At 58.8% G+C, this 23,867-nt stretch overlaps 11 protein-coding genes across 11 annotated transcripts; 6 read left to right on the top strand and 5 right to left on the bottom strand.

Moving 5' to 3' along the window:
• Positions 1-525: 525 nt before the first annotated feature.
• EHS24_004805 (uncharacterized protein) lies at positions 526-1,336 on the bottom strand (the record flags this gene model as incomplete). Its single annotated transcript, XM_028620351.1, has 3 exons — positions 526-684; positions 741-964; positions 1,111-1,336. The coding sequence occupies 3 exons, from the start codon at positions 1,334-1,336 to the stop codon at positions 526-528; spliced, it is 609 nt and encodes a 202-aa protein (XP_028479323.1).
• Positions 1,337-2,528: 1,192 nt separating this feature from the next.
• EHS24_004804 (uncharacterized protein) lies at positions 2,529-4,748 on the bottom strand (the record flags this gene model as incomplete). Its single annotated transcript, XM_028620350.1, has 2 exons — positions 2,529-4,280; positions 4,329-4,748. 2 exons carry the CDS (start codon positions 4,746-4,748, stop codon positions 2,529-2,531), a joined length of 2,172 nt encoding a protein of 723 aa, XP_028479322.1.
• Positions 4,749-4,962: 214 nt separating this feature from the next.
• Positions 4,963-5,717, top strand: EHS24_004803 (uncharacterized protein; the record flags this gene model as incomplete). The annotated part of the gene is made up of 4 exons (XM_028620349.1): positions 4,963-5,088; positions 5,275-5,392; positions 5,446-5,506; positions 5,567-5,717. The coding sequence occupies 4 exons, from the start codon at positions 4,963-4,965 to the stop codon at positions 5,715-5,717; spliced, it is 456 nt and encodes a 151-aa protein (XP_028479321.1).
• Positions 5,718-5,927: 210 nt separating this feature from the next.
• Positions 5,928-7,315, bottom strand: GSP1 (GTP-binding nuclear protein gsp1/Ran; the record flags this gene model as incomplete). Its single annotated transcript, XM_028620348.1, has 6 exons — positions 5,928-6,157; positions 6,266-6,521; positions 6,710-6,756; positions 6,863-6,886; positions 6,961-6,988; positions 7,262-7,315. The coding sequence occupies 6 exons, from the start codon at positions 7,313-7,315 to the stop codon at positions 5,928-5,930; spliced, it is 639 nt and encodes a 212-aa protein (XP_028479320.1).
• Positions 7,316-7,645: 330 nt separating this feature from the next.
• EHS24_004801 (uncharacterized protein) lies at positions 7,646-8,982 on the top strand (the record flags this gene model as incomplete). Its single annotated transcript, XM_028620347.1, has 9 exons — positions 7,646-7,711; positions 7,749-7,784; positions 7,839-8,011; positions 8,053-8,186; positions 8,227-8,429; positions 8,471-8,569; positions 8,606-8,626; positions 8,665-8,835; positions 8,914-8,982. The coding sequence occupies 9 exons, from the start codon at positions 7,646-7,648 to the stop codon at positions 8,980-8,982; spliced, it is 972 nt and encodes a 323-aa protein (XP_028479319.1).
• A 174-nt stretch (positions 8,983-9,156) lies between these two features.
• On the top strand, positions 9,157-10,957 carry EHS24_004800 (uncharacterized protein; the record flags this gene model as incomplete). Its single annotated transcript, XM_028620346.1, has 4 exons — positions 9,157-9,682; positions 9,733-9,807; positions 9,864-10,313; positions 10,365-10,957. The coding sequence occupies 4 exons, from the start codon at positions 9,157-9,159 to the stop codon at positions 10,955-10,957; spliced, it is 1,644 nt and encodes a 547-aa protein (XP_028479318.1).
• Positions 10,958-11,041: 84 nt separating this feature from the next.
• EHS24_004799 (uncharacterized protein) lies at positions 11,042-13,002 on the bottom strand (the record flags this gene model as incomplete). The annotated part of the gene is made up of 6 exons (XM_028620345.1): positions 11,042-11,344; positions 11,394-11,546; positions 11,584-11,928; positions 11,969-12,124; positions 12,163-12,438; positions 12,496-13,002. The coding sequence occupies 6 exons, from the start codon at positions 13,000-13,002 to the stop codon at positions 11,042-11,044; spliced, it is 1,740 nt and encodes a 579-aa protein (XP_028479317.1).
• A 485-nt stretch (positions 13,003-13,487) lies between these two features.
• On the top strand, positions 13,488-14,789 carry EHS24_004798 (uncharacterized protein; the record flags this gene model as incomplete). Its single annotated transcript, XM_028620344.1, has 4 exons — positions 13,488-13,871; positions 14,039-14,131; positions 14,184-14,293; positions 14,366-14,789. 4 exons carry the CDS (start codon positions 13,488-13,490, stop codon positions 14,787-14,789), a joined length of 1,011 nt encoding a protein of 336 aa, XP_028479316.1.
• Positions 14,790-15,320: 531 nt separating this feature from the next.
• On the bottom strand, positions 15,321-17,232 carry ADE13 (adenylosuccinase ade13; the record flags this gene model as incomplete). The annotated part of the gene is made up of 6 exons (XM_028620343.1): positions 15,321-16,461; positions 16,498-16,561; positions 16,859-16,967; positions 17,010-17,063; positions 17,114-17,156; positions 17,204-17,232. 6 exons carry the CDS (start codon positions 17,230-17,232, stop codon positions 15,321-15,323), a joined length of 1,440 nt encoding a protein of 479 aa, XP_028479315.1.
• A 1,137-nt stretch (positions 17,233-18,369) lies between these two features.
• On the top strand, positions 18,370-19,877 carry EHS24_004796 (uncharacterized protein; the record flags this gene model as incomplete). The annotated part of the gene is made up of 6 exons (XM_028620342.1): positions 18,370-18,400; positions 18,492-18,580; positions 18,808-18,947; positions 18,989-19,004; positions 19,081-19,083; positions 19,146-19,877. 6 exons carry the CDS (start codon positions 18,370-18,372, stop codon positions 19,875-19,877), a joined length of 1,011 nt encoding a protein of 336 aa, XP_028479314.1.
• Positions 19,878-21,105: 1,228 nt separating this feature from the next.
• EHS24_004795 (uncharacterized protein) lies at positions 21,106-23,782 on the top strand (the record flags this gene model as incomplete). Its single annotated transcript, XM_028620341.1, has 5 exons — positions 21,106-21,147; positions 21,356-21,496; positions 21,959-22,423; positions 23,247-23,351; positions 23,753-23,782. The coding sequence occupies 5 exons, from the start codon at positions 21,106-21,108 to the stop codon at positions 23,780-23,782; spliced, it is 783 nt and encodes a 260-aa protein (XP_028479313.1).
• Between the last annotated feature and the right edge of the window lie 85 nt (positions 23,783-23,867).

Below are 23,867 nucleotides of genomic sequence, written 5' to 3'. Positions count from 1 at the left end.
GCTTGTTCTCAATGCAGCCAAGCATAACATCAGTGCAACATCAGGAGCATGGATGCAGCTTTACTGCGACAATTGGTTCCCGAGGCTGGCCGATTTGGCCGCACAGACGTCCAGGCCGATCATGTCCGATAGTGAGTGGCCGATGTTTGGGTAAGTGGCACGTTCACCATGAGTCCGTGCATTAGCGAGGGGGCAATGCGTAAAGTATGTCGGGTGGGGACGTAGGTACTATGTACATGTCTGTGGCTATGCAAACATTGCCTTGGTAGTGAAGGATCTGGGAGAACAATAACTGTCCCAGTCCTCAGTGATCCGACGCGATGGAGCCAATGTCTCAGGTTACGCCACACTACGGCCACTGCTCTTCCTCCCATTACTCGCAGTGATCAGTAGAGCTCTCTCGCTCGAGTGTTCAAAAGGTATGCGATGCGTAGTTGGTGATGTTACATACAAGGAAATGAAAGGTGCAATTCTACTGGACTGCCCTGCCTCTCTGGAGGCCGGGTGCTGCCATCGTGGCTCTCCTTACAAGCCAGTCTCCTCCATGCCGCAGCAGACCTTGAGAGCCTTGACCATCTGCTCGCGGTTGGCCTCGAGGGGCGGGGTCTCGTCGAGGTAGACCTCGAGGGCGTCGCGAAGGCGGTCGGCCGACATGCGCGTGATGACGGATGGGTTGGCGTACATCTGGACCAGCGAGTCAGCTCAACGTCCTCGCGTACTGCCGTTTCAATAACACTCACAGGCTGGTGGTTGTGGAAGTGGGGAGGAGTACCGGGAGTGCTCCTTGACGGAGGCAAGCCCAGGACGCGACGAGCGTGGTTGAAGCGGGCCTCGTCGTACGTGTCGAGACGACGCTGGGCACCGGACAGAGCGTGGCGGAGCGACTGGATCTCCTCCTGCATGCCCAGGAGCACGCGGTACAGAGGCGAGTCGGCGCCAGTGTCGTTCTTCATCTTGTGCCAGTCTGCAAAGCGACATGTCAGCGTCGTGTACCCCTTGTCGGCGGAGCTCAGGAAGTGGACGGTGCCAGCGGCGACCCGATGGCGATCAGGATCGACCGCAGGGCCACAACCCCTACCCCCGCACTCCACTGTCTACGTAACAACTTACCATCAGCGTGCTCCATCAATGTCGCCTTCCAGGCAATGGCCTCGGTCTTGACGTCGACCTCAAAGACGGGCGAGGACACAACCAAGTCGGCGAGCTCGAGGGCCTCGGCGAGGACCTCATGGGAGAGGGGGAGGGGGAGTCCCTCAAACTCGCGGTACAGGCTGTCCAGCAGACGGTACTTGGAGATGGGGAGCTGCTTGGCGATCTCAAGGGGGATGGTGATCATGGTTGCTGATGCTTGAAAGGCTTGGTTTAGGTTGGGTTGTTGTTGGGTGCGTGCTAAGACTTGAGCTGCCACTTATGAGGTTTGATGTGTTGCCAGGATTTACACACGGCCCGTCCATATCCCTCTCATGTACAGTACACACACATGCCCCGCCTGGGCCGTCCACAACCGAGAGCTGCCACTGCTGCTGCCCAGCGGTACAGTGAGCGGCCTCCGTCCCCGCCCGTCCGGTGAGTAAAACCAGATTTTTGGACCCTCATCGTCCAAGTGGAAGTAGTCGGATGTCCGTCCCGATCTGGCCCTCCCTTGTGGTCGTGCCACGGACGCAGCGAAGACCTGCTAGCCGCAAGTGTGATGACGGCGAGATTGCACAAGCAGATCCGAGTTTTCGGTCTTGACATTTCTTTATCGCCCCTTAATGTCCCACCCATGCGCGTCCCATTGTACACCCCGGATGAGAACGCTCGCAGCTCTTCATGCGCACAGTACAGCGCATGCCAGCATGCCAGCACCGGTATTGCACGTGCCAGGGACATGCGTCATGGCCAACAGGACGCATGCATGAGAGATCGTAGCTTCTGGAGAGACTGGGCCAAACCCACAGGCCACAGGCAACGCCAAGCGCCAAGCTGTCACAGGGCCAACGGCGATCACTACTGTTCTTGTTCTTGGTGCGCCTCATTCCCATACGCGTCCGCTCGTATCCCGACCACTCTGCACGTGAAGCTGAGAAACTGGGAACACTGCCAACATGACTGCAATGGATATTTAGAGCCTGGCGCACCGGTGCGCATCGGTAGCCCGTGAGTCGTGAGCCTGACACTTGAACAAGCCCGCTGCACGGCTGTTACTGCCAGCTTCTGAGACCACTTGCTTTTGAATGCAGATTTGAATGCATACCGTGCAGCCTATAGCACACCGCCACGGCCGCCTCCCCATCATTACCCTCACCGTGTAATCCCCTCTCCACTTCGCAACGCTCCGCCAGGGTCGGTCCCCTAATGCACATGGGTGTCTCGCGGCGGTCGCCGTCGCAGCGCCTCGAGCTCGAGTGCCGCCGGGCTTCTTCCACAGACCCCACTCCTCGGCACGGTCCACGGTCCACGGGGCGGCGCTGCCGCACCACCGGGCCGTGGATCGGCGAACGCGGACCCAAGGAAACAAGGACGCGTTTGCCGTCCCCTAACCGCGTTCACTCTGCCGGGCGCTCTGCAACGTCCTTGAGCTCTGCCCAAGACGGGATAGCGTCGACGTTGACACCCAGACCCTTTGCGTCGGCCGCGAGCGCCTCAATGTCCGTCACCATCTGGCGGGTGAAGCGTTTATCCTCGTCTGCAGAATCGGTCGAGGCGGTTCCCGACGAGCCAAAGAGGGAGAACCCAGACTTCTTCGTCTTGCGGTACTTGGTGAGCAGGTCCTGCGTCTTGTTGACCTGCGCGAGAATGGACGCGTATTGGCCAAACACGTGCTGCGAGACGGCGCTCGACCATGAAATCTTGTATGCGGCCAGGTGGGGGCGGGAGTCGAAGAAGGCGTGGAGCGGCTTGAGGAGCGTGGGGACGAAGACGGAGGGCGCGGTGGTTTTGGGCGGCGCCGCACGCAGTTGCGAGGTCACGCCACGGACGTGCTTGAGCGGCTCGGCGCACTGCTTTTGCAAGATACCAATAATGCGGTCGGCGTACGCCTCGGTCTTGAGCGCGAGTGGGAAGTCGCCGTGCTCGCTCACAAGGGCATTCTCGGCAACACGGGCGCGGAATGCGTCCACGTCCGCCACAGCCGCAGCGGCAAACCTGAGCGCGGCATCGTCGTCGTCCTCGCCGTTGAACGTGGCCAGCGACGAGGTGAGCCACGAGTCGTAGCGAGAGACAATCTGCAGGCTGAGGCGCCAGAACCGGTGGGCCAGCTCTGGGAGGTAAATGTCGGTCGACCAGCATGTGCTGAACGCGTCCCACGTTGCGGCCGATTGTGAGAGGGCGAACACAGTCGACTTGGTCGTTGGGGACGTGACACTCGCAGGCTGCGAAAGTGCGCTCTCAAACGTGCTCACAATCTCCTTCCACCGCAGCTGGAAGTAGACGGGCAGCTGCCACCTGCGCTCAAACGTGGCATACGCGCTCGAGTCGCGGAGAGCGACCACAGCTTCTGGGGTAGGCGCATAGTTTTCAAACAAGCCAAGGAACTTGTGCGTGGTCGTGTAGTGCTTGTGCAGCTCTGAAGGGCGACCGGCGGCGAAGATGGTGTTGCCAAGGTTGTCGGTGATGGCTTTGCAGACCTCGGGCCAAAATACACGCGAGAAGAAGTCAAACTCTTGGCTTACGTGGTGGGAAATAGTGATAAGCGGGAGGTAGGACTCGACATGAGCAAGGACGCGGTTGTAGATGCCAGCAAGGAGCGACGGGTCGTCCTTGAGCCTGTTTGGGCGCTCAAACACTTTACTCGGCGTTTCGGGGACCGCAGGCGACTGCTCGACCACGAGTGCGGTGGCCGTGATCGTGGCAGCACAGAATGAACGCACGCTGGAGCGCACAACGTCCTCGGCCTCTGCCCAGCCCTCGACGAGGTCGTACGTCTTGAGACACTGCTTGGTCTGCGTCTCATCGCGCGCCTCGAGCGCTCCAGCGAGGATGCCGCTGAGATCGTGGCTCAGACGATTGCGGATGACGTCGATACGGGGCGAGACCGTCTCGGCAATCTTGCAGCCTTCCCCGCGGGCCTTGTTGCGCAAGTAGACGAGTTGCGTGTACTCGCCCGCGAGTCGAGCAATGCCCTTGGCGGTGCTGTCATTGTCACCGTGCACTTCATCTTGGAGTGCCTCGGCACGCGCAAGTGTCTCAAACAAGCGCTGTAACAGGTCCAAAAGAGCCTTCTCTTCTCGCAGAGCAGCACGTTCGTCCAGCTTGGCCTGCACAGCGTTCTGGTGCTCTTTCAAGACATCTCGCACAACCTGAGCGCAGCTGTTAGCATACATACAGAGTAATGGCGACAGACGCACCTCGACCTCGCCTCGCAAGCTCCCAAGGGGGCGCTGCAACCTCGTCAGTCGCTCACTCTCGCCTCTCAACCCGGTGCCGAGAGAAATAAACTCCTCATAGTCGTCGTTGATGAGCTGCACCAGCTCCTCGCGAAGCACGGCGAGGTAGGCACGCAGCTCGGCGCGCAGCTCATCCAGTGGGATGTGGATACGCGAGAGCAAAAAGGCGTCCACATCAAAGTCTTGCTGTAGCAGGAGAGGGTGGGCGTGCGAGAGGGGCATGAGGGAAGGAAGGTCGAGCGAGTGCATTGGCGACGAGTCGGTCGCGCGCGAGGTGCGCGGCATGGCTTCATCGGCGCCGACGTCGTTGTGGAACGGCAAGCCTCCGGGCCTGCTTGGGCCCGGGTCTGGAATTGGTGGTGGGGATGCGAGAGCGGCCATGGCGCGCTGGAAAGTCAAGGTGTTGTTGGAAAGGAGAAGAAACAACGGTGACGGCCGCGATCGATGACGATGCAACACACTGCCCGTTCGACGGCGCGCGGCGAGGGCGCTCGCGTGGCTGCAAGTCTCGGAAGTCATCGAACGCAGGTCCACTTTTCCGATCCACCAACCTATCCATCGTCTTTCCACCCACACCACACCACAAACCCGCGCCATGGCCGACAAACGACCACTCAACATTCCAGCGGGCAACAGCCCCGTCTCGCCCGAGCCAGAGGACATGCTTCCTAACGAGAGGCGGACGGATAACAGGGTTGAGGACTATACCAAGGCCATCAAAGTGAGTGGGGTGGTGGAACAACAACTCCATGTCCGTGTCCCAGGCTGTGTTCACCCGCCGGCAAGACGGCTGGCTTGTGCAACTTGTCGCAGCATGGAAACATGCCCACGAGAAAAGCTCGGGCGATAGCTCCTCACGAGGTTACGACGGAGCACAGCACAAATGCTGACAGAAAACAACCAACAGCAATTGCACCCCCGGGACTTCACCAACTGGACATCATGGCCGTGCGTTCGCGAGGCGCTGATGCTTGGCATCGGAGGCGGAGCGGCTGCTGGAGCTGTTAGGTTTCTGGGAACAGGTCGTGCGTACAAGAGTGAAAACAATGGCAAGAGGGATTCTGACAGCTGTCTGCAGGTGTAAACGCCGGAGCAAACGTGGCCGTGTTGGCCTTTGTTGGTATTGCTTGTGGCTCCCAGTGAGTTCTTGCAACGGTCAACACCTAAAAGAGGGACATCCAGCTGACACAGGATACCAGCGCGTTATGCGTAGACAGGATTTCGAAGGAGAGGGAGAAGATGCGCATGATCCAGGAGCGCTTCCCCCACCGTCATGTCTCAAACTTGAAGAAGCAAGGTGCAGACTGGGTGCCTCCCCCATCAAGCACGGGCAGCGACAGTAAGGAGTAAAGAAGCACCAGACCACCATTCTTGCACATTAGAGTAGACACGGCATGACATGCAGATTCATGACTCGGCGCATGACTACATAACTACTAGCTACGGAAGGCCGAGCCGGGTCGTCCCCGCCGATGCGGATGGTAATGTCGAACAAGGGGGGAAGGAGGGGGATGAGAGGGAAGCGGGACAGGGGATGGGGAGATAGTAAAGACACTCTATTTAAAGGTCGGCGTCGTCCTCGTCGGGGAGGGGAGCGTTGGCAGCCAGCTCGAGGTCGGCCTCGATCTTGGCCTTGGTCTCGTCGTCGACCTGGACCTCAGGGGGAGCGAGGGCGGGGGCGGCGACAAACTCGAGACCCTGGTTGCCGACGAGCTTGCGGGCGAGCCACAGGAAGGGCTTCTCGAAGTTGTAGTTGGACTTGGCCGAGATCTCGAAGTACTGGAGGTTCTCTGCAAAGAGTCAGCGAAAGAAGAAAAAACACACAGAGGCCATGTTTTGGCCACCGGCGGGTGGCCAAAGGCACGGTCAGCCAACGGGGGGCCTGATGAATAACGCACTCTTGCGGTGGAAGGTGACGTTGGCGGTCTTGACCTTGCGCTCCTTGACGTCGACCTTGTTACCGCAGAGAACGATGGGGATGTTCTCGCAGACACGCTCGAGGTCACGGTGCCAGTTGGGGACGTTCTTGTAGGTGATACGCGAGGTGACGTCGAACATGATGATACCGCACTGGCCCTGGATGTAGTAGCCGTCACGGAGACCACCGAACTTCTCCTGGCCGGCAGTGTCCCAAACGTTGAAGCAGAGGGTGCCCTGTAGAGCTTGTCAGCATTCCCAGGCTTGCGTTGTTTGGACTCGGCGAGAAAAATGGGCTCTGGCAGGGAGGGAAGCGGAAATGGCAAAAGTTGCCACTACCGCCCCAACAGCTGACCTCCCATGACATTCCTCGCCGTTCCTTTTGCGCTGTGTCGTCCAGCGGCAACAGGCAAGTCGCCACTCACGTGCGAGGTGTGGAAGACGAGGGGGTGGACCTCGACACCAAGGGTGGCTGCAATGTTAGAGATTTGGTCGGTGATGAAGAGAATGACGACCTGACAGCCGGATGCAAGCAAGCTGCGTGCGCCCGAACTGCCTGGGCGTCGTTGGATACCCACCGATGTACTTCTTCTCGAACTCGCCTGAACGACTGTTAGCATCTTGTCTTCCCCCAAAGCGGCGTCAGGTGCGAGTGCACCCTTCGCTGGAAACCCACCAGTAAGGTGACGCTTGACAAAGGTGGTCTGTGCGTGTCAGCTGGAAACACTCTCAAAACAGGCTTTGGTTGTGGCCAGAACAGCAGATTACGTACCTTGCCTGCATGGTGGCAAACACAAAGGAAAAGGGAGCAAGGTCAGCATGTACGCGCGGGAATGTGAGGAGTGTGCGCACCCTGGGATGATGGTCAGCTCTGTGTACACGTCTCGAGCAAGGGACTAAGGCAGAGAAACATGGGACCACTTGGGCCGAATGTTTCTGCTGGGGGGGACGCTGGGTTGGAGCCAGCTCATACTCACGGTACCACCGTCACCACAGAGGACAAGCTTGAAGGCGGCCACGGGGTCGGACATTTTTAGGGGATGTGGTGGGGGTATTGGGGGGGGGGGGGAGGAGAAGGAGGATGTGGTGGAGGATGTGTTGGAGTTGATCTCTTGCTAATTCTCGTCGATGATGGAGGGGGAGCGCACTCAGGGGGCCACAGAGAAACACGCAACGCTGCGGTCCACGAATTTTATCTGCCCCATTATTTTGTCCATTTATCCCAAACATAAAGTTACGTAACAATGTGTTCATCCTAATGCAATTACCATTGATAATAACGACAATAGGACGACACGAACCTCCACTCTTGACTGTTGTTGTGAGGTCGGCTTTGCCCTCTTCTCCATCATCTTCAAACCATGGGGTCTAGCAAATCAGGACCGCCAGACAGCGTTGTCTACGCACAGCAACGCGAGCGCGAGGCGGTGGGTACTCGCGCCTGTCCCTTTGTTGACCCACCAGGAAGAGTTCCAGCGCAAGAAGGAGGAGATCCTCAAGGTAGCATCCTAATACCCCCACCTACCGTTTCTTGTTACCAATGCTGACTCGTAGGACTCTCAACGTGACCGCACAGCCACCCGCTTCACCACTGTGGCTGAGAGCGTCGATGAACAGCTAAAGCTGTCGACGATCGGTCTCGTCACCCTCGAGGACTTTAGGAATACAAAAGAGGGCATTGAGGAGGAGCAGCGCAAGATTGCTGCAAAGACCGCCGCGGACAAGGCGTGAGTTGGCGCACACATGGAGCTTCCCTCTAACTCTTCAGCGCATCTGTCAAGCGTCCCAAAAAGGCAAAGAGGAAAGAGAAGGCAAAGCTCTCCTTTGCAGACGATGAGGAGGAGGATATTCTCTCGGCCGTTTCAAGCCCTGGTGGCAAGCGGGGACGAGACAGTGACGACGGTGAGCTAGCGCACGCTCCTTCACAGTTAGCTGACTTCAGACCCTGCTCCCAAGAAAAAGCTCACCAAGAACCCCAACGTCGACACGTCCTTCCTCCCTGACCGCGAACGCGAGGCCATCGAGCGTGCCGAGCGCGAGGAACTGCGCAAGCAATGGCTCGAAAAGCAGGAACGTATCAAGAACGAGGATATCGAGATCACTTACTCGTACTGGGACGGCAGTGGACACCGCAAAAGTGTTGATGTGGGTACTGCAAGTGGAGAGGTTGGAAGCTGACTCGACAGTGCAAGAAGGGTGACGACATTGCGGCCTTTCTCAGCAAGTGTCGTGCCCAGATCCCCGAGCTGCGCGGGATGGGTATTGACAATTTGATGTATATCAAGGTGGGTTCAACGTTTCGTTCATAATTGACCCAGCAGGAGGACCTCATCATACCACATGTGAGCTCAAAGCGTCCCAACGTCAGCTGACATGACAGCATTATACGTTTTACGACTTCATCATCAACAAGGCGCGCGGCAAGTCGGGCCCCTTGTTCAACTTTGACGTGCACGACGACGTGCGTATGCTTGCGGATGCCACCAAGGAGAAGGACGAGAGCCACGCTGGTAAGGTCGTCGAGCGCAGCTGGTACAACCGCAACAAGCATGTGAGTAGCAGAAGTGGCGCGCCGTTTAGACATCTGCCACCCAGCAAACATGATCTTCTTGCTCAGCATTGACGTTAGATCTTCCCTGCTTCCCGGTGGGAAGTGTATGACCCGGACAAGGACTACGGCACCTATAAGATTGCATGATCCATTGAGATCTCTGTTGTACTCTATGCATTTGCTTCACCTCCGTCGCTGTTGCTGTTGACTGGCAAGGACAATATTGAGTCCATTAAGTGGTGCAAATGAGGCCGGTTTGTGAATTAGTGTCTCGGTTCAAAACACATCGAATCGCCACCCAAGTTTTTTGCAACCCTCCACATGACCTCGTTGGTCTCCCGTCTCACCTCGAGTCTCCGCAACCTCAAACTCAGCTGGATGCCCGTAGCAGTCGCCCGCTCCCCCTCACCCTCGGCTACCCAGGGACCGGCCGCTAAGCGTCAGCGCGTCGAGACCGCTGAGGCCGACGCCGGTGCCGACGCCGACAAGCCCACCGAGGACCCCAGCACCAGCGCCAGCCGCACTTCCACAGCCTCCTTTGTCTCGTCAACGGGCAAAGTCAAGGCCAAGCCCTCTTCCCCACAGCGCTCCTTCCGTCCTCTTCCCGATGAGCCTACACCGGAGCAGCTTGCCGAGGTCGAGGCCATGATGGCCCTTGCCGTCGAGGCGGACAAGCGCGACACATATGCCTACCAGCCCAACTACCGCGACACGCTCGTGCTGGCGCCCATGGTCCGCTCGGGAACACTGCCGGTGCGCCTGCTCAGTCTATACCACGGTGCAGGGCTCGTTTGGACGCCCGAGATTGTGGACAAGGCTATTATTGGGGCGCAGAGGGATGTCGATAGTGAGTGGGGAACAGGAAGGAAGGTGGTGCGTGTGTGCTGACTGATGTAGCTGTGACCGGCGTGGTCACCTACCACAAGGGCGGAGGCGCGATCTGGACGACGCACCCTATTGAGAAGCCATTCGGTGAGTTCTAACCCTCCCAAAAGGTGTTCGTGACCCACGTACTGACTTCTGTACAGTCATTTTCCAGATCGGTTCTTCCGACCCCGAGCTCGCCGTCAAGGCTGCCCTCACCGTCGCGCAAGACGTCTCGGGTATCGACCTCAACTGCGGCTGCCCCAAGCCGTTCTCGACCCACAGCGGAATGGGCGCCGCTCTCCTCTCCACTCCGGACTTGCTCCTCGACATTCTCCGCGCACTCGTAGCCAACGTGCCCCTCCCCATCTCGGCCAAGATTCGCCTCATGCCTACTCGCGCCGAGACTCTTCTGCTCGCCGCCAGGATCCTGAGGACTGGAATCAGCAACCTGACAGTCCACTGCCGCACGCGTGACATGCGGCCCGGAGAGAAGGCGATTCACGCACGCCTGGCAGAGGTGGTCGAGCTGGGTAGGCGACGTGGACTGCCGGTGATCTGCAACGGCGACGGAGAGGGCTATGCCAACTGGGACGCGATCAGGACCGAGACAGGTGAGCTAGCGCTCGATCGCAGTGAGGGCCATCCAGCTAACGGACCTACAGGTGCTACGAGCGTCATGCTTGCTCGTTCGGCCGAGCGCAACCCCTCCGTCTTCCGACCTGCCGGCCCTCTGTGCGCCACCACGATGCTCACCCCTCAACTGCTCAACGTCGCCTCGCACATCCAGAACAACTGGGGCAACACCAAGTTCCTGCTCACAATGTTCAAGCCATCCCCTCCGCCTATCGGCAAGCTGTCCAAGACGCAGAAGAAGGAAGCCATGGAGTGTATCGCGCGCGCCAAGACCATCCCCGATGTGGTTCGCAACTTCAGCAACATGGGCCTTGGGGAGCACTTTGTGGTCAACGAGGCTGTTGGCAAGGAGTTTATGGACGAGTTGAAGCGGAGGTTGGAGGGGAGGCCAGAGTGGAATGTCTGGGCTGAGCGGGCCAAGGCCGTCGAGGATGGCGTGGTGGTTGATGCCCCCGAGCGGACTGCGGAGAGCAGTGCGGTGAGCGTGGCAAGCGCGGACGACGAGGAGGCGGCCATGAACGCCGCTGCTGTCGCCGAGGAGGAGGCCATGAACGCTGCTTCAGCAGCACCGGCGGCGAGTGAGGAGGAGGCTGCGAACGAGCCCGTTCGCGCCACGGCGTAGATAGATGATGTGCATGGTACAAGATTGTACAGTATATTAGATGGAGATGCACCATTACGCATGTCGCCATATTCGCGAGTGCCTTTAGCTGTATTCGTCCTCGCCCGCATCCCAGCCAGCACCTGCACCTGCAGCAGCAGCAGAAGGTGCAGTGGACGGAAGAGGACGCTGAGCCAGTCGATGGATCACCCCGCTCTCCCCGTCCCGTTCCTTGGCGCTCCATGGAACCCACGCCACTTGCTCATCTGGCGCCCCCTTCAGAACCTCAATGTTGGCGGCCAAGTCACTCTTCAGTCCCGCAATGTCCAGTTCTCGCGTACCGACAGCAGGGAGGAGCTTGAGAGCCTCTTCCAGCCACGCGCGGGCAAGAGGGAGGGTAGACATGGGCTGAAGCTGTCAGTTACGCGTCTAGCAATGGGAAGGGACTTCAACTGACGTTTGAGTTGGCGTCCAGCGCAGTCCTGGCACTGTTCCACGCGCTTGGGGTAGGTTTGAGCGGCGGAGATGCTGTTCCGAGCACGATCTTGTGTCGGAGAACGAATTGCGGCAGGGTGACGTTTTCCTTTGATACAGGAAGAGCAGTGTACAGCTGTGAAGGTCAGCACTACTTGTTATGATTACCTTACCAGAAGCATGCCACTGGCCACGGCAGCCCAAACGCCCGCCCACCGCCTCTCCCACCCAGAGACATTGATTCCCTTCCTAGCCTTTGCGAGCAGCAGAATCCACCACCAGGTCATCCTCGCCTCTGCGGCAGAGACGAGACCCAGTGGCCAGGCTAGAATAGCCGCGTGCAGCTCGGCGTCAAGGGCACGGGCGTGCAGGGCTGGGATGAGGGCTGCCACTTGTGGGTAGTGGCTGAGACGCGCCGCAGCGGCAGCTTGGTCGCTCCATGTCCTTGATAAGTGAGAGAGGGCACGGCGGCGACGAGAGGGGTTGCAGAGCGACGTGGTCAAGTTGAGTGCGAGTGTCTGGAAGCGTCAGCGAATTGAGGGGTCACTGGTGACTCACGCCAGCGACAATGTCCCGCCATAACGAGTACGACCGCCTGTCGGTAGGCCCAGTCACTTCGGCGTCGACAATAGCAAGGATGTGGCGCGGGTGACCAGCATTCGTGAGCCACTCGTCGACCATTTCGTCGCGGTTAGCCACGTCGCACAGAATGGTCTAGCGGGTTAGCTGATGTGGTAGGTGTTCAAACCCACCTTGTACAACGTCCGAACAATCGGCAGCATGCCCACCACCCTCGTGCGCAAGAACTGCTCCCTGCGTTCCAGGTCAAGTCGCACAATGGCAGAACAGCTCTCGAGCTGGCTGGCAGCAAGAGTCATTGCCTCCCAGGTCTCCGAATGACCAGGGATACTGAGCGACGGGAGAGGCATGGACTGCCTCAAGAACGGAGTGACCGCGTCGAATGCCCATGGAACCGATTGTGGCGAGGTATAGAATGCCGAAGCCGGTGCATGTTGAGTCGGGTGAAGCTGGAGAGCTTCGATCCAGGACTGAGAGTTAGATCAGGCGAAAACAGGATAACTCACCTTTCGAAACCTCAACCGCAGGACGATCTGCCCCCATGCCGGGTCAAACATGCGCTCCTCGTCGGCGAGGAGCCAGCGAATAACGCCCTCGACGTACCCCACCACCTCCTCGGGGCTCTCTGTCGTATCAAGCGGAATCCCATAGGGGTCCAGCCAGATATCCTCTCCATCACGCGCAACCGCGCCACCATCCAACAGGAGGTAATACGCCAGCTCGATACTCTTGGCGTAGGCGAGCACGAAGGCGCGGAGAGCAACGCACGAGGTCTCGACGATGGGGAATGACTCGTCTCGTGGAGAAATGTTGGGTGCGAGGTCGAGTGCGTTGTGGTAATGCAAACTGGTGAACAGCGTCTGGGCCATGGTACCCCCGCGGTGCCATGCGAGTTCGCGGGCTGCCATTTCGTCCATCACCCACACCAATTGGGCTGGGGAGAGTGCGGCTGAAGGATCAAATTCACCCTTGGGAGCAAAGTTTGTTCCCCAGTCCATCGCTGGGTCCATCATCTACACGTTGTTAGTGAGGCGGCGCGAGGAAGGGGAAGCAGTGGACGCGTACTTGGAGGGCATTCATTGCTTCAAGGTATGACAAGGACGGGGGCTTGACGACCTCGCCGGAGCTGAGGGCTGCAAGTCAGCAACAGTGGTGTACATCAGGCTTACTGCCCGCGGCCGCGACTAGCCACTCCTTGATGTCAGGCATGCGTGTGTTAAGAGCAGTAAATGTAATGAGCAGAGAGGAGGACAAAGTCGCCGCCGCTGGCTGTCTGCAATGGCAGGCTGATTGTCAGAAAGGCAGGCGGGGCACCATAATGATGTGTATTGGGATCTATTATTACTTGTGCTGTGTTATCACTGTACGCGAGGCGGTACGCATTTACTTCCGCGCGTCTCACCGCCCGTGCTGCGGGCAGTGCACCTGCACGCCTCTTGCCTTCATTGCTGCTGTAGACGCGAATCCTCCTTCTTCACATCCACTCCCATCAACCACAATGGCGGCCCACTACAACTACCAGGACCCCTACAACACCCCAGGCGGGACCACCCCCTCGGGTTCATCGACAGTCGCGCCCTCGGCCCAGTACGGCGGCTACGAGGCAAACGAACTCGAGGCCCCCGCGTATGCCCAGGCGACCAACTACAACAACTACTCGACCAACTCGATTGAGAAGAATGGCGCCGCAGTGGGCATGGAGGACGTGGACCAGGATGGCGTCAACCAGCTGGGCGAGATTGGTGGTACCGAGCGTGCCAAGCCTGGTCGTGCCGGTCTCCACCACCCTACTTCGTCGTTTGCGGCCATGGGCCCGCCCCCGCGCTCGACCGGTATCCTGCGCATGTGGCGCAAGGACGAGCGTGGCAAGCAGTGGACTCGCGTGAGTACAAAGTGCTGGGTTGAAGAGAGTTGAGTTTGGCGCGCAAAACCACACGTTGGAGACGCGCCACTACGCGACAAAAGGCCAACATTGCGCTGCGCCATCCTCTCGCTCTTTCCCTGGCCATTGTTCTTGACCGTTCGTTCGTCCTGACGCGTTTTTAACAGGGTGGTGGTTTCCGCTCCACTGGTCGTGCCGTTTGCTGCTGTATCACTGTGGCCATTCTCATGATTATCAGCATCATCCTTGCCGTGCTTCTCGTGAGTACCTAGCTTCATTGGCTCCTACGACAGCCTGCTGACCTGCCACAAGTACGTTCGCCCTCCCTCGGTCGTCCTCAACGGCGTGCAGGTTGACTCCAACTCGCTCTCCCTCGACAGCACCAACCACGAGTTCAACGTCGGTCTCAACCTTTCCATCACGTGAGTACTCATTTGGAAACTGCGTTCAGCGCAGCCCAGCGCGGCTGTGTAGCTAGTCTTGCTTGCTACCAGTGCTGTGCACACCCACACCCTTTTTGCTAACCATGCTCGCAGCGTCTCCAACCCCAACTGGTTCGATGCCAACTTTAAGAAGATCTCAGCCGACGTCAAGTATGACGCCACCAACTCGTCTGCGCAGTTTGGTAGCGGCGAGAAGGACAATGTCAACTTCCGCGGCTACACGGCCTCGACGTTCCTCTTCCCGCTCACTCTCAACTACTCGATGGCCAACGACCCGGGACAGGAGATGATCAACTCGCTCTCGACCAAGTGCGGCCTCAACGGCGGCACGACTGGCCAGATCACCATCGACTACACCCTGCACCTTGCCCTCGTCATTCTCGGCGTCACCGTCAAACCCAACATTGACGCGAGTGCCACCATCGACTGCCCCGTCACCGCATCGCAGATCCAGGAGATTATCGGCTCGACCTAAGCGCGTGCGTGCGCGCGCCACGCACTTGTGCACCGCGAGCTTTTGGTGGTGGTGGAGGCCGGGACCTCTGGTAGAGCCCCCGTCGCTTGCACCGCCACAGCCGCAGCTAAAATGGCACGGCTTGTATTGATGTAGCTAGCAAACCCCCCCGCGACAATTTTTGTTTGCGCCGCGAGGCGTGCGGACAACAAGGAGGGGATCCAGATCACGACAGTTAGTATACCCACCCCCCTTTCGATTTTTAGCAGATGATAGAGACATCTCATGTATGAAATGTTAGAGCAGAAAGGGCGCAGCAGCACAAGTCCACAGCCGCGCTGGAAATGAGACGCAAGATGCATTTTTTTGTGTTTTGTTTGAGAACTCGACACAGACTACTGTTCCAACTGGGGGATTCAATGTTGAATTGTATTTTTGGGGGGTTATCGAGGTGGCGTGGCTTAGGCCGGTCGGCACCGGGAGGTAGGTAGGTGTTAAAGGGGGATGGGGTAGCGGATGCGTTGTAACGACGGCTGCGGCTGCGCGCGCTGTTTAAACGGAAAGCTGGGCAGCCTGGGCGTTCTTGATGGCGTCGGCGTAGGGCGCAATGGCAGGGTTGACAAACTTGGTGAGGAACTTGGTGACCTGCTGGGGGGCGCGGCCGACAAAGGTCGAGGGGTCGAGGAGGGCGTCAAGCTGGTTCCAGATGGGCTCAAAGTACGCGTCGGCCTTGACGCGCTCGATGAGGTCGTTGTCGCCGCCCTGCTCCTTGACGACGGCACCGGCCTGGTGGGAGAGGACACGGATCTTCTCGTGGCACTCCTGACGGTCGCCGCCGGCCTTGACAATGGCCATGATAATGTTCTCGGTGGCCATGAAGGGGAGCTCCTGCATGATCCTGCGCTCAATGACCTTGGGGTAGACGACGAGGCCCTCGCAGACGTTCTGGAGGGTGGTGAGGAGAATGTCGGCGGTGAGGAAGGCCTCGGGGAGGGTGACACGGCGGTTGGCACTGTCGTCGAGGGTACGCTCAAACCACTGGGTGGAGGCAGTCATGAGGGTGTTCTGGAAGAGAGGGCCGAGGTGACGGGCAAGCGAGCAGAGACGCTCCGAGCGCATAGGGTTACGCTTGTAGGCCATGGCCGACGAACCGATCTGGTCCTTCTCGAAGGGCTCCTCGACCTCCTTCAAGTTGGCCAGGAGACGAATGTCGGTGGCCATCTTGTGGACGGTGGCGCCGAAGAGGGCGAGGGGAGCAAGCACGTCGCCGTCAATCCTGCGCGAGTAGGTCTGGCCAGTGACGGGGTAGGCGTACGAGAAGCCCGAAAGCTCAGTGACGCGCTCGTCGAGCTCCTCGACCTTGTCGTGGTCGCCGTCGAAGAGGGCAAGGAACGAACCCTGGGTGCCGGTGGTGCCCTTGACACCACGGAAGCCGAGGTCGTCACGGGCACGCTGGAAGTTGCGCAGGTCCCAGAGCAACTCCTGGAGCCACAGAGTGGCACGCTTGCCGACAGTGACGAGCTGGGCGGGCTGGAAGTGGGTGAAGCCAAGAGTGGGGAGGTCCTTGTACTGGTCGGCAAACTTGGCAAGGCGGTCGATGACAATGGCCAGCTTGGGGATGAGAATGTCCATACCGTCACGGAGGAAGATCAGGTCGGCGTTGTCAGTGACGTAGCACGAGGTGGCACCGAGGCTGCATGTTAGCTAACGACGTGTCGCACTAGCTCACTGGATGATACCGGCGGCCTCGGGGGCGACGGTGCCGAAGGTGTGAACGTGGGCCATGACATCGTCTGAAAGGTCAGCTCAGTGAACCACCAAGGAGGTACAAGGCCAGTGAACTCGACAGGAAGACTGTTGCCCCTGCGCAGCAACCCCGCATCGAGTGACCCTACGTGGGGTCACTCATTTCCAGGGCAATACCGCTAGTGTTGCGTTCGAGTCACACAGCTCGTCATGCTTTTTAAATGCCGAAAAAGCTAACCTCAATACCTTGCTTGTTTGACGAGGTAGAGGGAGTGTTGACAAGAAGTGTGGACACGGTATCCCAAGTTCACCGCCCCGACCTGAAACAGTCTCAGTGTACTCACGGCGACGCTTGCGCTCCTCCTCGGCAGCGACCTTCATCTGGGCCTCGTCCAGGACGAGGTTGGCCTTCATCTGCTCGATGGCGAGGTCCGAGATGGGGAGACCGAGCTCCTGCGGTTGTCAGAATGGGTCTATGAGTGTATGCTCGCTTACCTTCTCAGCAATGGCAAGGTTGAGCCAGAGCTTGCGCCAGGTGCCGAAGCGGTTCTATACCCAAATGTCAGTTATCGGAGCGACCGGTGAGGGAGATCACGTACGGCAGCCGAGAAGAGCTGCGACATCTCCTTGGACGCATAACGCCTGCAATGTTAGCTGAATGCGACCTTTCCGTGGGCGCTTTAGCTCACGAGGAGAGGGGGGTCTGGTACGAGTCCATGGTGAATGAATGAGTTTGAGCGATGTGGTTGTGGAACGCTTTCTGGCCATTCTGTCATGTCTTCCCTCTCTCCCTCTCCTCGGAAATCTCGAATGTTGATACTGCACGTTCATCGGTCCCTGAAAATACACCCGACAATTACACGTCAAATTTATCAAACATTACGTAAGCCGTTGATTTAACGACCCAAGTCATGAAAAAGGCAGTCGCGACATCACGAGAGTTGGGCCTGTCAGAGGCGATCGTGGCGCTGCCACATCTGACAATCTTCCTTTTGCACACCGAGTTGTACGTTTTGACAGTGTACGTGCTGACATATCCCTCTACACCACTGTACATCGCCCCACGGAATGTACGTAAGCCCACCTCATATGTATGATAAGCGGTCACACACTATTTTGCGGAGCCAGTCGCACTTTTTCCGTCTCTGAAACTCTCCGGGTCGTCCCGAGTTCGCAGAGTGAGCCGGCGGGGGTATCGGCTTGTGGAATGGGGCCGACCGTCCGTGACGATTTCCGGGGGCCCGTAAGCCGTGTGTCGGGACGAGTGTGCTATCATAAGCGGCGACCACGCATGTCTCGCGGGGTACCGGATCCATCTAGGATATGATCGGCGACGGTGGACTCATGGCCGTTTGACCGTGCGCGGCGCGCGCGCACGCGGGGTTGCTGTGGACGGCCAGCCGCGTTGCCGCAGATTGACCGCTGGCCGCAACATATGGGCGAGCTTCGGTTGTAGCGGGACCAAATGTGGGCTATAGCTGGCGCCAGGCTGGCTGGGAGCGTCATTACCCCGCAACTTGCCATGCATCCCCAATTGCCGGCGGCGCCGGCAAGCACCTCCGACCCAGCTGGGCATCGCACGCTGCCCACACGCGGGTGTCTCTGGCCCCTCTGGCGTCTGGCCCAGCTGGCCCACAGCCCACCCCACGCCCACAGCCGCGTCCAGTCTCCCACAGGTCCCCCAAGTACTAATTCCACCACCATCCATCCCACGTCTCTCTTTCTTCTTTCCCCATCTCTCTTCACTTTCTCTCTCCCTCTCTCATCCCCTACCCCCCCACAAAACCCCATCATCCAGTAAGCTCCTCCCCATCACACACCGACCTGTCCCTAACCACCACCACCCCTCTCAGCAATGGTTAAGGCAGTTGTTTGCGGTGCCGCCGGTAAGTCCCCCCCACGCCATTTGACGTGGCTTGCGGGCCTCCCCAATCGCGTCAAACCAATCCATCCGTCCTCCGTGCTGACTCTATCAAGGCGGTATTGGCCAGCCCCTCTCCCTCCTCCTCAAGCTCAACCCCCTCGTTACTGAGCTCTCGCTTTACGATGTCGTCAACGCTCCCGGCGTAAGTCTTGCTGCCAGCTGGGCGAGAGGGCGAGTCGAGCCATTGCGCCGACATCCGTGGTCGGCCCAATACCAAGGACCGGCTAGGGTGTCCGCCAGGGTTCTCCGCCTCCGGTACCGGCCATATCGCGCCGAACCAAGTCGAGCTCTTGTCTCTGCTGTCCCGATCTGCCGGGTGCTCGACTCGTCCGGTATCCGGAAATGACGACTGCTGACGCTCCTGCTTAGGTCGCTACCGACCTCTCGCACATCAACACCCCCGCCCAGGTCGCCGGCTTCCTCCCCGCCGACAACGGTGCCGAGAAGGCCCTTGCCGGTGCCGACCTTGTCGTCATCCCCGCCGGTGTCCCCCGCAAGCCCGGCATGACGTGAGTTGACGCTATGAGGGACTGCTCGCTGACAATTCCAGCCGTGACGACCTCTTCGTGCGTTATTTTACACCTTTTCCATCCCCCCCTGAGAGACATGTTCACTGACTAGATCGCTTGTTCCGGTTAACAGAACGTGAGTGTTGCCATGGCGGTTGTGTTTGTGAATACCCGGCCGGCGCTGACATTTTCGCTCAGGTCAACGCTGGTATCTGCGCTACCCTCGCCCAGGCCATTGCCAACGCTGCCCCCAACGCCTTCATCCTCGTGATCTCGAACCCCGTCAACTCGACTGTTCCCGTCTTCGCCGAGACCCTCAAGAAGGCCGGCTGCTACAACCCCAAGAAGCTCCTTGGTGTCACCACCCTTGACATTGTCCGCGCTTCGACCTTTGTCGCTTCCGTTGTTGGCCAGCCCCAGGATGCCCCCAAGTACACCATCCCCGTTGTCGGCGGCCACTCGGGTGCCACCATCCTCCCCCTCCTTACCCAGTCGGAGCCCAAGATCCCCGCCGCCATCCTCAACGACCAGGCTAAGCGTGACGCCCTTGTCAACCGTATCCAGTTCGGTGGTGACGAGGTCGTCAAGGCCAAGGACGGTCTTGGCTCGGCTACCCTCTCGATGGCCCAGGCCGGTGCCCACTTTGCCAACCTGGTCCTCCAGGCCGCCTTCGCCGGCAAGACCCTTGTCACCCAGTCGTACATTGACCTCAACGCCGCCGCCGGTGGTGAGGACATCAAGAAGGAGATTGGCGCCGACCTCGCCTACTTCTCGGTCAACGTCGAGCTTGGCCGTGACGGTGTCCAGAACATCCTCCCCATCGGCAACATTGACGACCAGGAGCGCACCCTCCTCGCCGCCGCCGTCAAGGAGCTCGGCCCCTCGATCGAGAAGGGTGTCCAGTTCACCCCCGCTCCCCCCAAGCTCTAAGCTCTTACGTGTAGCTTTATCAGTAGGGACAGTGGCAGGTAGTTTAAAAAACCAGAAACATAGGATGAGATGCAGCGGTGAAGTGAAGCGGGCCACAGGTCGAACATCAACAGATTGTTGCTGCCATGTTGAGGTTTCCTCCCGGTTATCATGCGCGCCGAAGGCCAGGCGCGTCTCCGGTCTGCCCCGCGTATCGCGTCCACTGAACCCTCCCGTTCAATCTGTCTCACACCGGCTACAGCAAGGGCGACTCCCTGTAGCCCTGGACACTTGATGTACGAGATACGGCCCCACAGTGAGATTGCTGATGGAGGGTGAGGTCTAGTGTATGAACACCACTGTGGTCGCTAACCAAAGCGGCTCGGCTTGTCGCTGTCGGTTGGATCACGCATGTAGCATAATGCGTCTATCTGAGACGCGCAAAGGTCGACAAGGTGGCACCGGCGCACATGGGCGCCGATGACTGATCGTGCGTCTGGGGCGACGAGCCAACGGTTTGGGCACAGGTGTCAGTGTGGCCACTCGGGTCCAACGCCAACCCGTATGTATGTTATTTATACATATGTATGTCTGTACGTGTGTGTACGCAGGGCAAACATCAAGTGAGTGTATGCACAGCACATCAGATGACGCCAGTTGGAGGTGCTGCACCATCGGTGGATCGGTGGTGTGTGCCACGCCAAGTGGGAATTTACCCCCCATGACGTGCTGAGCACCCACGCTGCCGACCCGCGATGATCAGTCAGCAACCCCCCTCAATCACCCCCGCGCAGTCGGCCGAGAGGTGAGGTGGGTCTACCGTCAACGGTGGGCATGATTATGCCAGCGCACGCTTTTCCGTTCACATTCTTCCACATCTTTCTCTCTGCCTGTTTAGTCAACCTGTGAGTCATCTGGCCAGCTCGCCGACGGGGACGGTGGCGAGCGGGGGTTGGGGCTGGAAGGATATAAAGGCTGGGACGGGGGATTTTCTTCTCCCAACAACACAACACCAAATCCGATAACCAGTCGACTCCTAATTGTCGATTAGAAATCTAGACACCCCCATTTAGACCCGCTCTCCCGCCCTAGAAAGCTTAGAAAGCTATACCTTCAGCCCAAACTCTCCTCCACACTCCACGTGCTCCCGCCGCCGCCGCCCCGCGTCCAGTCACCCAGTCATATCCTTTCTCGACCATCAACACCACCCACTTACACCCCCCTCCCAGTCACACATCAATTAATCACAATGGTCAAGGTTATCGAGTCCGCCGAGGAGTTCAACGCCCTCGTGAGTACCCCAGTGCTACAGCTGCAGCTCGGCGGGCGGCGGAAGGGTGTGAATCCATTTATGGGACGCGTTTCTCTGTCTCGCACCCTTCCGTTTCCAACTGCGTCGGCACGCGCTCCGGCCCCAGACACATCCTGCCGCGCGCGATCCGGCAAGCACGATAGGATGCACATGACAAGACAGCAGTGGTGCTGACAGTGTGTCCCAGATCTCCGGCCCTGAGCCCGTCGTCGTCGACTACTGGGCCACCTGGTGCGGCCCCTGCAAGCTCATCGGCCCCCACTTCGCCAAGCTCGAGGCCAAGTACCCCGGCGTCACCTTTGCCAAGGTTGACATCGAGGAGGTTCCCGTGAGTGTTATTTCCTGTTGTCCAGAGATATCCAGGTCGTGTCGTTGTTGGGTTTGATTGTGTCGTGCCGTTTTGTTTCTGCGCGAGGAGATCACGAGAGACGCGTCCTGGTCTTTTGAGATCACGCGTTTAAAGATCACGCGCGCAAGTGGTTGGGAGAGCCAGGCCCGCTATCTGATACAGGGGGCATGTGTCGTCACTGCAACCCCCTGCTATCAGATCTAAAGTGTACGCATAACCCCGCAATCATGAGGGTGCGAACGTGCTCCCCCACCCGGCGGCGCGTTAGGGTGGGCGACATCCTAGTCTTCCCATTCCCATCCATGAATCATGGACCCCCCTCCGTTACTCCACTCCCGCCTCCCCTTGTCGAAACCGAAACGTGACCCGAAACACTGTGGTGTGTAAGTCCAGACCGACACCCATGACAGATGTTTTGCGCTTGAGGCTACATGCTTCCAGCGCATGGGCTTGGGGCTACCTTGGGAACCGGATTACCTTGGGACCGGAACTACGTTTCGAGCTGGAACAAGTGGAGAAGGGGAGTTAGAATCACATTCGGGTGTGGGTGGCCCATCGCATGGGACACTGTACCCCTCCTGGCCGAACACGCATGACCACGAACGGTCCCCCGGCCTGTGTGTTTGGCATCTTCACATGCGGGCAAGGTTGGATCCACCACCCGCGGCGATACGCGCGTGGTGCCAGCCGCGTGATGTGACGGACGGCCTTGCCACATTGGCCACTGGTCAATGGACGCACCCAAACCCACATACCACAGCACACGTCACTGTTCCTGCTATCCTTCCCGTGGAACCCAATCTTGTGTTGGAGGCAGAGCTCCGGCTATCCTTCCCGTGGAACCCAATCTTGTGTTGGAGGCAGAGCGTCACGCTTTTACGTGCACGCTTTGTGGTCCCAAGGCATGTTGGTTCGTGGCACGTGTGCTGCAGTGTGTGTGAGAAGGAATGGGTTCACAGTGGCGGGTGAAGGTCGTGTTCGCGTCCTAAGGGGTGGGGGCGACTGTGATCGTGCTTTTACGTTCATGGCCATGCGAGTGGCATGAGAACGGGATCGCGGTGGCGGTGGGAGGTGGTCTATGGCACCGGGTGGTCCTTGGTCCTTGGTCCTTGCCACAGGCCACAGGGCGAATTTGGTCATCCGCGAGCTTGACCGCCGTTGGCGTACTCCTGCTCCTGCCCCACGTCCACGTCTTCCTTCTTTCCCCGGGTCTTTCTGATTGGGAATTGGCTGTTCTCGACGATCACCACTGCTTCTCACAAGAACCGGGGTCACCATTGGTGATATCTCCTGCGGTCATGAGGCGGTTCCTGTTTGGGCGTGCGATGTGTTATGAGTCCCGCAATCCCCGCACGGTCCCTCAATGGACATCTGGCCTCTGGACAATCTCCGGGTTAGCCGCGGCTAGCAATGTCGGACTGCCAGGCGGTGTGTGTGCCCATTTGGCTCACTTGCGTGTATGACTTCAACTCGTTTGAGGCTTTCACAACCCCGGGCCTTAGATGGTGTCGTGCCGAGTTTATCGACTCCGCCGTGTGCCTGGGACCAGGCCACGAATCAAAAAGGCCTCGCCATTCCCACACTCCTTTGTGTGGTTTGATCGACGGGGTGGCAGTGCACTTGTGTCGTGGTGATCTGCTAAAGTCGTGTGGCGGTGTGGCTCCCTCCAACCTCCCGTTTCTCCTTGTTTTTTTTTGTTATCTTGTTCCCCAGCTGACTCCCCCCGCAGGAGGTCGCCCAGGAGCAGGGCATCAAGTCCATGCCCACCTTCAAGGCCTACAAGAACGGCGCCGTCATTGAGGAGTTCTCGGGCGCTGTCCCCGCCAAGCTCACTGTAAGTCACCTTGCTTCCCCCCTCGTCCCCCCCTGTTCAGAAAACGAGGGACCCCAAGAGACATTTGCATGTCAATGTCCGAAGATGTCGGGAAAGCCGGGGACAAACCCGGCCCAGGCTCTCTACGCTAGGCAAATCGACGAGAGCCAGGTCCCAAGTATTTGGGCATGCGTTCCGTCGGATCAGACAGCAGCACTCCGGTGCAATTCCCCTGTGCTGCAGACGTACGTGCGTGCATGGGGTAGCGTGCGCGAAGGACGTCGAACAACATGGACTCTTGTGTTGTTTCTCGTTGTAATTCGCTTCAAGCACCCCCCGCTGTCATTGTCGCCATGGGTTGATTCCACCTTCGCCTTTTTTGTCATTTTCTGTTTGTTCGGTCGCTGACGTGTCCTCTCCAGGCCCTCCTTGACAAGGTCTCGGCCCAGTAAGCGCACCACCACCCACCCCCCAAATCCCGACGGATATGACGTGGTTGTTGTTTTCGCTTTAGATCACTCCAGTGCATACTTCATA

The sequence above is a fragment of the Apiotrichum porosum genome (genome assembly GCF_003942205.1).
Source record: "Apiotrichum porosum strain DSM 27194 chromosome Unknown scaffold_2, whole genome shotgun sequence".
Taxonomy (NCBI): domain Eukaryota; kingdom Fungi; phylum Basidiomycota; class Tremellomycetes; order Trichosporonales; family Trichosporonaceae; genus Apiotrichum; species Apiotrichum porosum.
This window is presented reverse-complemented; position numbering and strand designations above follow the sequence as displayed.